Below are 16,559 nucleotides of genomic sequence, written 5' to 3' on the forward strand. Positions count from 1 at the left end.
CAATGGATTTTAAAAGGGAACCAATCTACGGTGGATTCTCTCATGTCTTGAAAGATATTCATGAAATGTTAATCAGTTTGCACCTTAAGTTCAACCACCACCATCTACTGAATTGCATATGGACAAGTTACATGCATTAAAAGATGAGGGGTTTTATATGGAGGCACTCTAGGTTTAAAAGTTAGAAATGTTGCTAACCATAGTCTTGTTTATGACAGTTTCAAGAGCCTCATAGTGCTACATTTCTGTAACCATTTCAGATGAACGCATAAGTAGAAAACACTGGCATTAAGAACATTTAATTGAATAAAATTTAAACTTTACCTCGAACAATAAGTTGAGCAAAATTGGACACTCCAGAACCTCTTTCTGACTGAGTTACACAGCGGTACAAATCCTGGTCAGTTTTTGTCACTTCTTGCAACTTAAAGGTAGCAGCAAATCTTCTGTGATTGATATTTTTAGTCTGAGCAACTGGAATATCTTCTCCATTTCTTCTCTGAAAATAAAATAAACACATGTGTCTCRTAAGAACACAAAGACATTTATCATGATCATCATACAAACAGCATGCGAAAAGACCTCAGATGCATCTCCTGGTGCCACCTCTCCCTAGCAGGAGAGCACACAGCACATTAGGTCAGCACACAGCACATCAAGAGATGGGCAGGTATCCAAAAGCATTTCAGAATCAAGTTTTGGTGGGAACCCCCCACCAGACTGCACATTCCTTACTCAATAGGCTAGGAAAGCCTAGGAGGAGCAGTTGCATTCCTGAGAAAATCCATTCAACTTTGGAGTAAAATGAGAACAGATATATTGGTGCATCATAAAAGAAATTTAAACAACAACAACATAATAAAAATTTATCATAGAGGGACTGTGTAAGTTTCCAGCAGCTATTTTTCATCAAGCAGCCAATGTTTCCTTTTTAGTGCTTACCTTTTTATCTATTCAAATTCCATAGCTTCTGAAATTGTACCTTTGGCATACTATGCACCATGTATCTAAAGCTATTTGAAATAAAAAGGGGAGGGAAAGGAACTGCTAAAAGAGAACTGCTACATCTAATTTAGAAGACACTAACAGAGTTCTGAAAAAATCATAACCAAAAATTGGGGAAAAACTCAGTCCTTCTGAAGCTGACTGGGGCATGTGTCTGTCAAGCAGAAACAGATTCACTATTTATGTGAGACTTTTGCCTGATCTCCACAGAGATGATCTGAATTTCAATTTCAATAAAAAATAGACCTTCCTCTCCGAAATTAACAAAGAAAAACTAACAACACCAGGAAATGCACACCGCTGTCTATGAGCACTGTCTTYTCCCTCCTGCAGACCAGCTGCATGCTGTTATTCCCCAACCAGACAGTAGTTTCTGAACATTCAGCTTTGCTCAGTGCCCAGAAATATATCCTAATTTCCCTTGTAACTGCCTTGCCTGCTCCTCGATACACAGCAAAACGTGACCTCCTGCGGACCTTTTTAGCTCTAATCAACCCCTGAAATGAGGGATCTCACTGAGGTCTTTGACTCGGCGCTTCCTGAGCAGCACTGCTGAGCTACAGAATTTCATAACCTGAGGGCCTGTGGCAAAACCCAGAGGGGACAGAAGGCAAATGGGTTACACTGCATACGTGGCTTGGCCAGCCTCTATCACAGGTAGGAACACATTTCATAACATGGAAACTCTTTAATTCACATCTACTGTTTGTGATCTTCACATGGATTAATCACTTTAAATATGTTCACTGTAGATTAGCAGGGGATTCAGCATGGCTTCAAGCTCGCTCCAAGAAGTGTCYGTGTCAACTATTAATAAAGGTTAAATGGTTGTGTTCCAACTTCTGCCATCTTTCTTGCAGTAGCCAGAGGGTTGTTCCCAAGCATCACTGCAGCCCCTGGGTGAAGATGTTCACTAACGCAATCCTGACAGAGAGTGGCCTCCTTCAGTCTACGGTTGTTCCACCACACAGGCCTTGCTGTCACCCTCGCTAGCTGCTGTTGTGTTGGATTGAGTCCTGCTCATCTCATGATGGCTTAAAAGACTTACTCAGTCTCTTCCTATTTTCTTTTTATTTTTTTTTTTTTCCACTATTATGCCAGAAGTGCATGCTGAGGTATGCTGAGCCCATACCAGATCAGATACCACTATACCTGGAGGTATGCTGAGCCCATAGCAGATCAGACACAGCAAGATGCCAAACACAAAAGCAGGTCTCCAAAATGGAAAATACTAGAATGGAAATGCTTCGGACGGATACACAGTTCCTCTACCTCAAAACCCCCTGCCTTGACTGTCAAGCCTATTTATTTTGTGGACATTATCCTGAGTGGCGCTTGCAGGCCAAGGGCAGTCAACACTGCACGTGCGAGTGGGGATCCTCAGGCAAGTTATCCCAGGGCCGTACGGGCTCCCTCCTCCATCTCATAACCAGCAGAGTTAGGGAAATTTGTTTACATTTTTAAAGCTTTGTACAAAAATAGAAGTCTCATTCAACAGAATACAAGGTTAATTGAAGTTATTAGACTGACACCATGCTAGATATGATAGTGATAACTCGGCTAGCACAATGATTTTTGTTCMACCAAAAATAAATATCAGAGACCTTTTTCTAAAATTAAGGCTTTGCCTTCATTAAGTCCAGTGCTTTAAATCTCAATGTAAAGCTCTCAGCCAGCAGTTGAGAAGCACATCACAAAGCTTGCTTTGTAAAATAATTTGTTCTCCAAAGCTGAAAACTTGCTTACTTCAGCTAGTTTACATGCTTAATGCCAGAGAAGAAAAGTGAACCAGGCTTCTAATTTTAAACAAAATAATAAAGCACTTTTAGAGCAATTAATCAAAAAAAAAAAAAAAAGAATTTAAACAGCTTCACAGTTCTACTCCAACAGCAAAACCTAGGATTTTCTTTGCTATTTGCATTAGTGATTTCCTACGCCTTTATCTTACAAGGTTTAGAACAGTTGCTCAAATTTCTCTGTATTAGGATTTTTCTTGTGAATCCCACTGTGCAATTACACCTTCAAAGTGTATCTTCATGTATAGTTTACCCATTAAAATATTTTTCAGTCATTAAAATTACCAGAAGTTCAAATAGATGAGATTTCTCACTTAAAAATACATGTTGAAGGAAATACCCTGCATTCATTTCAATACATCTATCTTGCATTGGTAAGCCATTAGGCAGTCAGAGTTCAGATGCACTGCCATGATCTTTTAATTAAATTTTTCTTTACAGTGTCAGAGCACCACTACTGATTTTAAAAGAAAGGAAAGGCAGCAGTGCTCRCTGCTTATTAGAGAATTTCTGGCAGATACTGTTTCAATTTATGTCCTGCTCACACTGAACAGAGCTGGAAAATGTTGCTCAATTAGGTTTTAAAAATCCAATTTAAAATTAATGTGTAGTTATACTAATAGGTAATGGCTGTACCCTGTGTTATCCTTGCTTTCTCCAGTCCCGTGCTGTCTGATTTGATAACCCTGAATTGCTCATTTAGAAGAGGTCACCAGTCAGATTACTTTTTTCCTTCCCTGGAAAGAACTGTGGGCCTCATAAAGAACTACGTGCTGTAAACAGTTGATTAAATGATATGTAAACATGTAAAAAACCCTCCCCTAATTCTGGCATTTCAGGCTTTTAAAATCTATGACTTGAAACCTAACATTCTTTATTTTCAGGCAGGAATTTGTTTTATGGCAATGACACTAGAACATCTATATCAAAAAAAAACATACAGTAAAGTCTACTCTGTTTAAAAAGAAAGCAGGCAAACTATTAATCAGCTTTAAAGTTCCCCTCTGCTCTCTCTTGAAAGAAATTAAGCATTTAATAAACATGAAGATGACTACTAGGGGATATTTCTGCCTGCTTGAGCCTGCTTGAGCAGGAAGGTTGGACTAGATGATCTGTAGAGGTCCCTTCCAACCTTAAATATTCTGAAATAATCTGAAATATTCTGAAATATTCTGAAATATTCTGAAATATTTCAGAAGCTGAATCTAACCTAAAACTTCTGAAGTCTAACATGGTAGATTTTAGGTGTATTTCTAATTTTCTAATATAGATTTAAAACCTATTTGCTTTTCTGCATTTTTCAAGTTCAAAAGATTTTTTTTTAAGTGATAATATGATACCATAAATTTCCATGTTGATGTTCAGCCTASATTTTCCTGTTTTCTTTCTCTCTTTCTTTCAATACCAGTGATTTTTATCATTCTGGACAGTTAAATCTCACACATCCTGGTCCCCTTCTTGGCATAAACACCTCAAAACAAGTCTTCTACAGTGCTAATACTGACAGCCAACACCATTTCTCCTCCTAGACTCTCGGCTCTTTGCTGGGAGGTCTCCAGAGAGCAGGAGATGTCAACACTTGGGCTGCAGCTGCCCACGCGTGGCTTTGGCAGCCAGTCTCGCTTCAGCAGCTCCTYGCTGCCTCCCTCTTCACCTTCCCTTGCATATTCCTGCAGAAAACTCTTCAGGAAAATAGCCTTACTGGATTAATAATACCGGAGCTGCTGATGTGAATCAATTCACCAGTGAATGCAGTGCTTAGCCACAGAGCCCATGGGGGACGTGTTTTCATGATGCTGTCCATCATCAAAGGTGGGATGACCACTCGGTGTGAGGGCAGAAAAGTAGGAGACGCTGCCACCAGGAGTCTGGGGACTCGCACCCACTGACAGCCAGGGCAGAAGGGAATTTACAAAGAATATGCTCCAAAATTGTCAAGTGCTTTATCCACTGTGTAAAGTCAGAAATGCCTTTTTTGTTAGTGATTTTGATTTTTTTTTTTTCCTTTGAGGGAAAGGCTTGAACGAGGACATTAATGAACGGACTCTGCCAGACAAATTTTGGAAAATAACCATCAAGAAATTAAAAAAAAAAAAGAATTCCCTAATTTTAGTTTTGTGTTGCTGTCTGCCGCTTTGTGACACGCACTGAACATGTTTTTACAGCATTTAAAATATCATCTCCAAACCAAGGCAGGTCTACAAGAAAAATCTTGTTAAATACAATGTTCTTCACAAATGTCTTAGTATATTCTTGAATCTTTAAAACTTTGACAGACATGTAAAATTACTTACCATAAGGAGAAAATGAAGCAATTTTTTTCTCAGTTAAAAAGGAGAGAATAAGTGAATAAGTGGRACTTKTGCAAATGATTTTATTCRCAACTATGGGTTTTTAGCCTAAGTAATACATATTTCAAATGGAACAAGAGCTAGAAGTGTACTTGTTTGGAAAATATGCCTATAAAGTACAATCTTTTTCATAGTATACAATTTGAGATGAACTGGCTACCACTTTTTTTTTTTTTTTTTTAAGGAGAAAGTCAGAAATATAACCTGCTATAATTTGCTAGTGTCTCCAAATTCAGCATAACAGTGGATGATCCTACTTTCCAAAGAACCATGCATTCACTTATTAGTACTGCTTTTATTCATGAAAATATAAACTAAAAATTTTGAAAAAATATGATGAGACTAATTCTATCCAGCATACTACAACCATAAAGAAAAAATCAAGATCAATTTTAATGCCTTAGACTCGCAAGCACACTTCTGTTATTCAACCTTGCTCAGTTAGAAGTAGCTTAGTTGCCCTCATGCTACACTGAACTTCCCATTGAATAAAGTATTGGTTCTCACAAAGTAATCCAATTCAGAGCCATCTGGCCCTTCGTAGGTGGCAATCTTAGCTTACTTTAATATAATAAAATCTAATGGAGTCAGAATAGCAAAATSTATTCTTCACTGTCCCCAGTCATTCCATTAAATGAATAAAATCCATGTTTGTTTTCTCTGGACAGTTTAAAGACAGTTCATTTTAAATCTAATACAACAAATGTAACAAACTATATGTTTAAAAAATGAACTTTCAGAAAGTTATAGTTTGTGAATTCAGAAATTGCTTTAAAACAACAGCATACACTGAAATGCTGGACACTGATTGAAGGTCTATATCACCTTGAGCAGAGCACACAACTAYAGCAATCATCTTGTCAGTTTAAAATCTCTGATTAGTTAAAAAAGGACAGTGACGGAAAGAATTTGCAAAAAAAAAACTACTCAAGACCGGTATGACATAGCATAGTTCTTTGAAAAAATCTCAGCAAATCTTCTCTAAAAGAAGGGTAGCAGATGATTTTATCCTTTTGTATTTCATAAAGTCTCACAGCTATTTGAGCAAACTAGGGCACGGGGCTCCCTATAGCACTTCACTCTGCTAAGAAGGAGACAATCTGAATGCAATGATTAATAGACAAGGCTTAAAGGACCCAATCGGTGAGGAGTGGCACATTTTTATGGGCATTATCTTAAATTCATGTATAAGATTTTCACGGGTTTAAGCCACTGAGTGCTACAAGGAATACTATCATGACTTCACACAGTAAGCAAAAGCATTTCAAGTTGAACTATACTGCCACAACAGTTGTTGCAACAGCAAACTGCAAAACAGCAGCAGGATTAAAAAAAAATAAAAACTCCTACAATCCTACATGTTACATATGGTCATGACCTGACTGGCAGCAGCATCCTCGGAGGATCCAGCAGCAGAGCTCCCTGCGGGCTGATGTTCCAGCCTCAGCAGCAACAACAGCATCCCTAGGGGAGACCTCTGTGGATGAAAACTCCGACGACTCCAGCATGAACTAAATGACCAGTAGCTACACAGGCTGGAGGACTAAGTTAACTGGGGCAGAATTAAATTACACCCAGCAGAATTACAGCATTGGGTGTTGTTGAAATTTTAAATGACGGGGGATGTAGAAGGAATTGCCATATTTATCTGAGGGAGAGAGGGAGAATGGTTCATACAGGGTTAAATGTCATAGATCATATCAAAGACGAATACAGCATGGAAGATTAAATTAAAAAAAAAGCTTTAGTGAAAGAAGCAAGTTGGCAGAAGAATATCAAATATGAACTTAKGAATAGTGTATTTTTCACTGGTAGATATCCTTTATAGCAGTGGAGGAGTCAGTATCATGTGATACAGAACAAACTAGAAGTTAAACCATTTAAATGTAGCTATGTATATGACTTTAAGCCATCTTTTCATGCATCTTTSCAAAATGCTTCAAAAAACAATGTCTATCAAAGAGCAAATGAGCTGAGGCAAGAGTGTGGATTAAACAGACCAGCCACTGTAAAAGATGAGGGCTGCCCTCTCTGTCCCAGATTCTGTGGCTCACTTTCAACTACACATTTCCACAAATAAAAGTAACCAAAAATGAGAAAATCAGGCTGATAAAGTTTCTGTGAAATCTTTAAGTGCAACAAAAAAGGTACTTCTATGCAATTTATCACTGATAGCAATCAAGGCATTCCCCAGGTATGATGATATAGAGTTGAGTGGCATTTTACTGGTTGAGAAAGTAAGGTTGAGTAACAATATTCAATAATAGTTATGGTTACAGTGGATTCTGCTTGGGAATAACAATGCTGTGAGAAAAGTAAAAATGAGGATGATACTGAAGCATTTATGTTCAAGAAGGGCTTGAATCCAACTTCCATTAACAACAAAGTGCATTAAATAATCTAAAAGCAAGAATCATTCATTTTGACCCCTAACTTGTAATGTTATATTTTTAAACAGCTCTTTTCYCAAAGAATGATGTAGCACAACTTCCATCCCAGTAGAAGAAACACTGTCCTTTCACGAATCAAACAACACAAGACAAAAAAACTCACTGAATGGTGAGTCCCTCAACCCACTCCTACACATGGAGGTTCTCATGCACACTCCCCACTTTGAATTTCTTAAGAGCATATTAGCCCTACACAGYGATCTACCTCAAGGCAACACCTTAGCATGCCATTAATAAGCGCTCCATCCAAAGATCCGTCAAAGGGTGCACATACGCAGTATTTAGCAAGAAAATCATTGAAAGAGCCCTGACAGCTAAACATCCAACTGCAGGASAAAAAAATCAAAATTCAAGGTGCTGGTAAGCAAGGCTTTTGTGGCTACACGAGATTTCTGCAGAAAGGGAGCACTGTACAGCCGGCTGCTGGAGCCATCACAGCCCAGGCGCGCAGCGATCCTTCATCGGCTGGTAACAGTTGGTACTGCTGGGAGGTCAGCCCAACTCCATTGTTTTTACAGCAATTTGCATTTTATTTTCCATAATGCTTTTTAATTTCACTTTTTCAATTATTACTCTGAGGCAATTGCTTTAATTATCTGTTATTCCACAAGGAGCTGTGGCTTCCCCTGGCTGCGCAAGGAGACGCGCCGCGTTGCATCAATGCTGCTGAGCCTCTCCACGGGCCAAGGCAGCACCAGGACCTAGTGCCAGCACTGCCCCCCTTGCCATAGCTCCCGGGACAATCTCCTCAAAATTACCAGGGGAGAATTAAACTTTTAAAAACACACAGTACCCCCCTCTCGATGTGAGACTCGCCAAAGCAAACGGCACCACTGGAGACTGTGGCAGAATGCGCTCGCCTGCAAAGCCGGAGCAAGCCGCTCTCCCTAATCCAATGCAACGGGAACGTAACGTGCAGCAATGATGGATGGACTCATTAACGCCGCAGTTATCTCCAGCTGAACCAGGTGCCAAGGCATATGGTTCAGCAGATGTTTCAGCAAAAGGCTCTATTCTCTGCACTGCACAAGTGTCCAGTTAAACTGGACACCGATAAGATGCTGCAAATCGTGTTGGGCTTATGGGAGTCACAATTGTTCCCAGCTCAGGAAGCAGTTTAAACACAGCACCATTATGCAAAAAACCCTATTGCTCTGATACCCCAATTAGAGCCATGGAGCAAATGCTGGACAATGTGCACAAGGCTCTCTAGACTCTTTGCATACCAAAACGTTATTTATTCTACTCAGTCGATTCTATTTCCACACCCAGTAATGAAATGAAGCTTAAAACAGGGGAGGCTTTCTTCACACAATAGGAAAATCAAATAGGCAAACAGATCTTTTTCCCCCAAGTGTTTGCATTTCAATGTTAGAATGTTCTATGTGTGCACTACTCTTTCAAATATTTAATATTTAACATGTATCCATCCAGGAACCAGGATTAATGTGACTCTTATTTGCAAGGTCATTTATTGACATAACTCCACTGGAATGTATGGTATTTCCAAGGAACAAAACAGAATCAGAAAGGCCTCTAATTACACTAATTCAGCAAAGCAAGGTGAACAAAGAAGTGAGGTGCAAAAAAAAATTAATAAATGAAAAAAATCATGGTCACTTCCTATGTAAAAAAAAAAAAATCAGCAAGAATTACTATTACCTTCTGAAATCTTAAAGATCAAGCACCAAAAGTCATACATTTTCTCTTGATATTGCAGGTAGAAATCCCTTTTGCACAGGTAGAAATGCCAAGTTATCATCTTGGGCTTGTAGATTCCCATCATACAACCCATGAGCTTCCATGCATACAGTGGCACGGAACAACAAATGTTTTTTTTTTTCTCTAAAGAAGAAATTTTAAGAGGAGGAAAAAATACCTATTGGGGGGAGAGGGAGAAGCAGCATTATAATCAAAAGGTGTGAGGGTGGGCAAAAAGAGGACACACMCTAAGACTGAATCCATTTTAAAAGCAAAAATCAATACTCATTTCATTTCAAACAATACCTATGGATTTTGACACTCTTTCAGAATTTGCCAGTAATTAGGGAGCACAAAGAAAATGCTTCAGTAAACGGATGTAACAGATTTGCTGCAATATTATGCCCAAAAAGAAAAAAGCAGAGCTGTATGTCTGTACTGCTTCCACACCCGGTGCTCACCCTCTCACAAAAGGTCTGTGTCAGATCCTCTCGTTCAACTAGTTCAATCTCTTTATCTATGCAAACATTTGTTTTATATTAATGCATGTGCAACTTTTAAATGTCCTGTGTTATCTTTACTGCTTATCTTTCAATGTCAGAGCTCTGACTGGCCCAGACCTTGCTCCAGTGGGGCTGCAAAATGTAGGGCGGAGAGGAGGGATATGAAAGGGGACAGGAGACCAGATATAATCTAAAAACAAACAAGCAAGAAAAAGAGTCTAAGTGCATGAAGGCCAACAGAAGTTCAATACAATGTTAATTTCTATTCGTCTGAAATGTTTATAGAAATATATTTATAGAATATCATCCGAGCTGATGAAAAGACCGTCGCTGCAGCAATAACCACATAAGAATCAGTGCACTGAAAGGCTGCACCGATTCTGATCTCCTTTCAGTTTCAGCCATACAAAGGTATGTGCACTTAATTAAACAGAGAGAAACAGAAGCACACAGATGTGCGTGTTTGCAGATCATCTGAAGTGCTACCAGGGCTTTTTCCCTATAACTACAAAATTAAAGCTGATGCCAATCACCACAATAGGTCAAGCTCCTGAGACCACTTAAGTTCATGCTGTTGAGTCCTCTGCCTCTGACCGATCATTCTCATCTTTTCCCATGTGCCAGCACTGGTGCTGGTTTGGTGATTCAGATACTAATCAAGATTCAGACTCGCACAGCRGTGGGGCTTCACCCAGGGCCTGACCACACTGGGTCACACAATGTTGCCACAATGGCAACACTGGGTTTTGCTCCCCGCTGCCTAATATGCTCTGGTCCTTTCTGAAGGGAGGGCTGGGAGAGCCAGATAGTAGCAGCACATCTGCTAATGAAGGCTGTAACTGCAAAAGTCTATTACTGCAAAGCAAGCAAATGGGACTGTAGAATATAGCAAATATAAAAAGTCCCAGTGTCCCAGATCATACTTGGGATCTTCACTTATCCAAGAATATGTTTTATTAGTAGATTTTTTTGTTGCTTTTTTATTCTTTAAAGGAATATCTTTTCTCTTTCAATAAAAACATAACAAAAAGCTATTTTCTTTAACACAATATACTTCAAAAGCATCCTTTTTTGCATTTCTTTTTCGTCTTTCTTTCCAGTGGCTTTTATTGTTATGAGAAAAATGCATTCCCGGAATATTTCAGCTCAGGGCTCTCAAAAACAATTACTTAGGCATTTCATTTGATCTGCTGGGTGCTCCTTCCTGGGTATTCAGACTTCGAAACTCTGGATGGTCAAAGGTTAAACAGAAGCTCTTCCAAGTCACTTTGAAGCCTCACAAGGCCACAACCACATTCCCCCTAACTTTTAGGAAAAGAGTCAATCCGCTACCAGTTTTGTGCAGTGGGAGCAGTAWCTTGTTATGTAATCTGTTTAATGAAGGAAGTTCAGAGAGCTAAAGTTGGTGATTTGCTCTTATGTTGGGAAAGCAGAACAGGGGGTTGGAATGAGGAGGAATTCACCTTTGGTGAATATTTGGCATTGTTTAAGGGAAAATAGGAGTCTAAATCCAAGCATGCACATTCAGTGGTAAACTAGCTTCAAGATYATCCGAGCACTTTAAGAGCACAAGTATCCAAAGGTCGAAGGGAACATCCATTCCTCACCCAACAAAAGAATCATCTTTTATGCTACTAGAAGGAGCTCATTTCTGTGATAGAAAACCCATACAAAACGCCATGAAGGGGCAAATTATATGTTTTCTGAGTTGTTGTGGCTGCTAACTGAGCTCCTCAAGGGAGGGACAGTGAGACAGGGCAATCTGACAAACTTATCTGCCTGCAAGGTGTGGAGCAGTATGGAAGAGTTCCAGCCGGCTGCCTCCCCCCGGCCTGCTGACCGATTTCCCATCAAAGGTGGTACGTTACCTTGCTTCTTGCATGTTCCCATTGCTACAGCCCTGCCTTTGATCTACTAATTCAGGTTAATTTTGCATGTTTTGTGCACTCAGATTGTTTGCAACTCCTCTTCGTCAAAGATCATGTTTTATATTTGCTCCGACTAAACATGTTCCTACTCAAAGACATGAAAACCTGCTGATAAGGTATCTTTTTCCTAAATGTAGTGCAATCACTGCTAGATTTATGTAAAGATTGGTGTTGTAGCACATTTATCCCACAATATATTTTACCTAGCATCCAATTTTTCTAATCTCATCTCCCTTTTGAAACTCCAAGTTTTGCACATTCCTACATGCAACTGTTGCTCAAGATTTGTCAGCCTCATTATCTCTTGAAAGAGATTTCAAGTAGATTGGAAAGAACTGATTATAGTTCATTTCAATGTATCTGCCAAAAATACATATAATATAAAGTTCCAAAAGTGTACTGAAATACACATTTAAAAAAATACTCAAGAGTTCTGTTTTAAAGGGCACATTTGAAAACCATTATAAGGAGAAAGCTYATACATATACCTTAAGCACTGACTCTGAAATGTGAAAGGCACACATACAGCTAMACTGATTTTTATCCACGTCAAGCTGCAAAACTACAGTTTTAAAGGAGCAGGCATAAACTTTTGTTTAGACCTGTATCCGGTCTACTTAACTAGAAGCAAGCTTCCCTACAAACTCCAAAGAAAGCTTAACGTTTTTCTAGAGTGAGAAAAAAAAAGTCCTGGTTTTATTCATCTKCTATGTTAAATATACATACTTCTAAAAATTATATACGGATAGAAGTTGAAGTGTGAGGCCCTCTCCCCACCACACGCACATACTATGGAGAGACATACACATACAGAGCATGCAGCAGTTAGTTTTATGTTCTTCTGTTAAACATGCTGTTGAGAAAATGAGCTACACATGYGTGCAGATACACACACAACCACATTCCTTCTGCCACCTGCTTGTCCAAGCCATTAATTATAATTTTTATGAGAAAATCATTCTTAAGATTATGACAGCTTATYGTTACATCTCCGTTTAACTTGACATCAAACACCGATTATATTTCTTGCTAATAAAATTTGATACAATGGCATTGTTTGAAGGTAGAGAAGGACCACAAAGGCTTAAGGAAAAACACTAAACCAAGAAAAATGTTTATATGCTTCTCCATTTAATCAAATTTAAATTTCACTTAAATTAAACAAGTTTATCTGCAGAAGAAAAAAGRCTTAAGAATTTACATATTTCACCTCCAGAAACAAGCTTATCCTCTGGCCAAAGAGACTTAGATGAGTTGGCCTTACCTGGAGCCATAACTTGTTATTCACTGCCTCTCTCCCTGTAGCAATGCATTGAAATGTAGCATTCTGCCCTGCGTTGACCTCTACATCTCCCAGCCTCAAGAAATGTGGAGATTTATCTGCAGAGGTGGAAAATAAAAATTACAAATAATTTTTATCATTAAGAAAAAAGGTGTCAGCAATGTTACATTCTCCCAAAAGATGCATATTAAAACAACCTTTGGTTAAAAAAACAGAAACAGAATAAAGAAAATGATTTGCTTCATCTCAATTCAAGAAGAAAGAGTGCTTCTAGTTCTTTCTCTTCTCTCTAGTGATTCTGCTACTTTGCGTTGTACATGAGTTATTATAAAGTCTTTCACAAATCAAAGCCAAAAGGAGGAGATCAAATGCCAAAATGTCAGCAGCACATTACAAAAATTATCCCAAAGTATTTCTATTATATAAAATCTGTCATACTGAGAAGAAGCCAATTAGCAGGAGAGTGCTCATGTAAAAAGGTAGATATTACCCAGATTATTTGCAGCATAACTTTGAGCTCTGCTGTATTAGTTAATGAAACTACGTGTTCCACTAAATATAGCATTTCAGTACAAACCTCTTCCCAATAATGACAAAGCCCCTAGGAAAGCTCTGTGGCACAACCACCTGAAGGATTTTTTAGATGTAAAAAAAGCTGACAGACAAATGGGAGGAAAAGATATGCTACACAGCTCTCTCACATCCCTTTCTGAAAAACTACTAGCTAAAACAGTAGTAGAAATACTTACAATCAAATAAGGAAAAAAAAAAAGGAAAAAAAAAAAAAAAGGCAATGAATGGAGTTTAACCATCATTAACCAGGAAAGAGCTTTACTGTATCATGCTGACAATCTGCTGTTGTGGATGTAGTCAAGTGCTTTTTGTTTTGTCACTTATTTCAAACACAACAAAACACTGAGTCCAAGCAGAACTTTGCTGAGTGCAGAGATCATGCTGGCTGAAATGCAACAAGATAGGCAACTTAAACACTGCCTTACGTTTGGGAGCTTGTTGTTTAGATCTTTGCTCTCAACGGACTTGGAGGGAGAAGATAAGAAAAATGTGAGACTGCACTTGCAACTTTGGCATAACTCACCCAATTTGGTGGGTTTTGTTGTACCACGATCTTTTTGGAAAACAATTAAATTGCAAACCATGAGGTGTACTACAATAAAATTATGTTTTAAAAAGGGCAAAACAAAAAGAGTGGCATGGAACCAAAATAACAAGAAGAATAGTGATAACAAATGACTGAAATGCCCACTATTGATTTCTTCCTCACACCTTTGTATTAGTACAACATTAGAATTCATACAGCTTCTGTTTGCATGTGTGTAATTCTTCCCCAGGATTAAGCAAGGAAAAGTAAATATATGCCTGAAGCCTGCCTCGAGGAGAAAAAAAAATAAAAAAAGAGGAAAAAAGAGAAACAGGCATGAAATCTAACAAATGTCTAACATGCATCTGCCAAGTAAGCTTATTATAATCAGTGAATCGCACATTAACATTAAAACCCATTTTGATTATGCATAGCAACTATTTACAATTAAAATAAACAGTGCAGAAGAAAAGCTTTATTCTAAAGTATTCAATGAATACAGAAAAGTAGAAAAAGACTTTACCTAGGTAAATCACTACTACAATGCTATATTTTCCCCTGGAAGTTGCAATAGAAATGTGATTGAAAGAACAAAGAACATCAGTGATCAAGTGATGAAAACTCTGCAGTCTACAGCACTATCAAATGTGTCCTGAAAAGACAGAGAAAAATGCAGCTCTTAATCATTACTTACCACAAGGGTAACTCAGAACCTGGATGTCATCAATGGCAATGTAGCCATTTCTCCCTTCTGAGACTTCAGCTTCAAATATTACCTGTCAAAATGAAAGAAAAAATGTTTACAACACTCATTTCTACAGAATTCCCACAATGGCAACTGTGTAGATATAAGACACATTCCTTTTTCATTTAGTKGAACTTCCTACTAGGCTTGACAACTGAATGGAATATTTATTACTTAATGTATTGTAGTTCCATACCATTCAAATACATGAATTTGGATTTGCTGCTTATAGCACACCAGAAAACCATGTTTATTACCTCAATTAATTGCATACTATTTTCACTCCACTAAACATTTAAACACAATTCAATTCTATAAAACACCACTACTTTCAGATAGCTTCAACATCACAGTACACGAATAACCAACAATTTTAACAAAATATGTATTCTTGGACAAGTTATTCTTGTCCACTTTCTCCTGTAATCTTCTGCACCATGATTGTACAAAAAAAMCCAAAAATGCACAGAAATAGTGTAGCACTCCCCAGTGGCAATGAAAAGTGCTGTAGCCTGATATTTTTGTAGTAGCAGTTAACTGCATTCTGTATTTTGGGAAGGCAGTAAGGAACTTGCTATGAATGGCGCAAATGAAGAGATCACGTTCACACTCCAGCTTCTTGCCTCACTCCAAACAAGCAGTAACAAGAATTGGTTTTGGGTTGCTTTGAGCGCAGAGCTCCCTGTTGCTGCAGATATGGCAAAACAGTGTCAAACTGAATGCAACAAATTTATTGTCAAGATTCATACTGCCTTGGTACAAAAAATATAGGGAGAGTAAGGGGACCGAAATCAGAAGGGAAAAAAAAAATAAAAGGATTAAGCATGAATTCCTAGGCTATATAGAAATTAGGAGAAAAAAAAATGCAGCAAAGAAGTTTGATTAAAGCAATCTGGTATAAACTTTCTGTAGAGATGGCCCGCGTGAAATAAGTAAGCCACCATTGAGGTCTTCTGTGCAAGACAGGCTTAGAGAAAGCCAGCTGTACTACCTGCTCTCCTTCAGCAGGTGACATCTCCCATTCCCACGGACACGGCCAGGGAGCAGTGAAGGCAAGGGACTGACAACCCATTATTCCCTCCAGGCAGGTGGGAGAACACCAACGCTACCAAGGATCTTTCTCTAATCTTCTAACTGGGAGATCTTCTTTTGGACTTCTTTTGGCTTCTTTTGGACCCTTGCTGCASAAAAATGACTCTCTTCAGCAAAGTACCTAGTGTTCACTCAACTTGCCTCTAAACGCTGCATCAGAAATTCCTCAATGTGCTTATGCTCCACTCACTCCAYTTCCTCACCCTCACACCCCAGCCAGCCACTAAGTGCAATGTCTTTTCCCACCCAAGAGGTGAGGAACCCCCTAGGTCTGTTATACTCAGAGCCATTTCTACAGTCTCTCTGTAAATAAGAACATTTGACACAGGAAGGTGGATATGAGCATGTTCAAGGTGTGAATCCACTAACTCATGCTCCTATGGTAGAAAGACAAATGCAGGGAACATATTTTGAGAGCACCAGACTAAAGTCCCTTTAGCAATTTCTCCAGAACTTTTTCCTGAGGTTCCTTCTCCACTCTTTTTCCTTTTTATTTATACTCACCTCATTTGAATCATAGAAATCTCTTAATTCCCTGCTTCCTCCTCCTCCTTTATTAGTACCTTCCCAYATTTAGAATGGGAAAGAAAATAGAAATTGTTTATAT

The 16,559-nt window shown here is 38.6% G+C and overlaps 1 protein-coding gene across 6 annotated transcripts in view; it reads right to left on the reverse strand.

Moving 5' to 3' along the window:
- The window catches only part of PTPRK (protein tyrosine phosphatase, receptor type K), a 293,985-nt gene that overhangs the window by 193,001 nt on the left and 84,425 nt on the right, over positions 1-16,559 (reverse strand). For all 6 annotated transcript variants that reach the window (XM_026044058.1, XM_026044053.1, XM_026044054.1 and 3 more), the window contains exons 3-5: positions 14,810-14,891; positions 12,999-13,114; positions 325-499 (exon numbers count right to left, since the gene is read on the reverse strand). In XM_026044058.1, the coding sequence (XP_025899843.1) occupies positions 325-499; positions 12,999-13,114; positions 14,810-14,891 (373 nt within the window). The remainder of the gene's footprint in view (positions 1-324; positions 500-12,998; positions 13,115-14,809; positions 14,892-16,559) is intronic.

The sequence above is a fragment of the Nothoprocta perdicaria genome, unplaced genomic scaffold (assembly GCF_003342845.1).
Source record: "Nothoprocta perdicaria isolate Ctin4 unplaced genomic scaffold, notPer1 scaffold_349, whole genome shotgun sequence".
In the NCBI taxonomy this organism is placed as follows: Eukaryota; Metazoa; Chordata; class Aves; order Tinamiformes; family Tinamidae; genus Nothoprocta; species Nothoprocta perdicaria.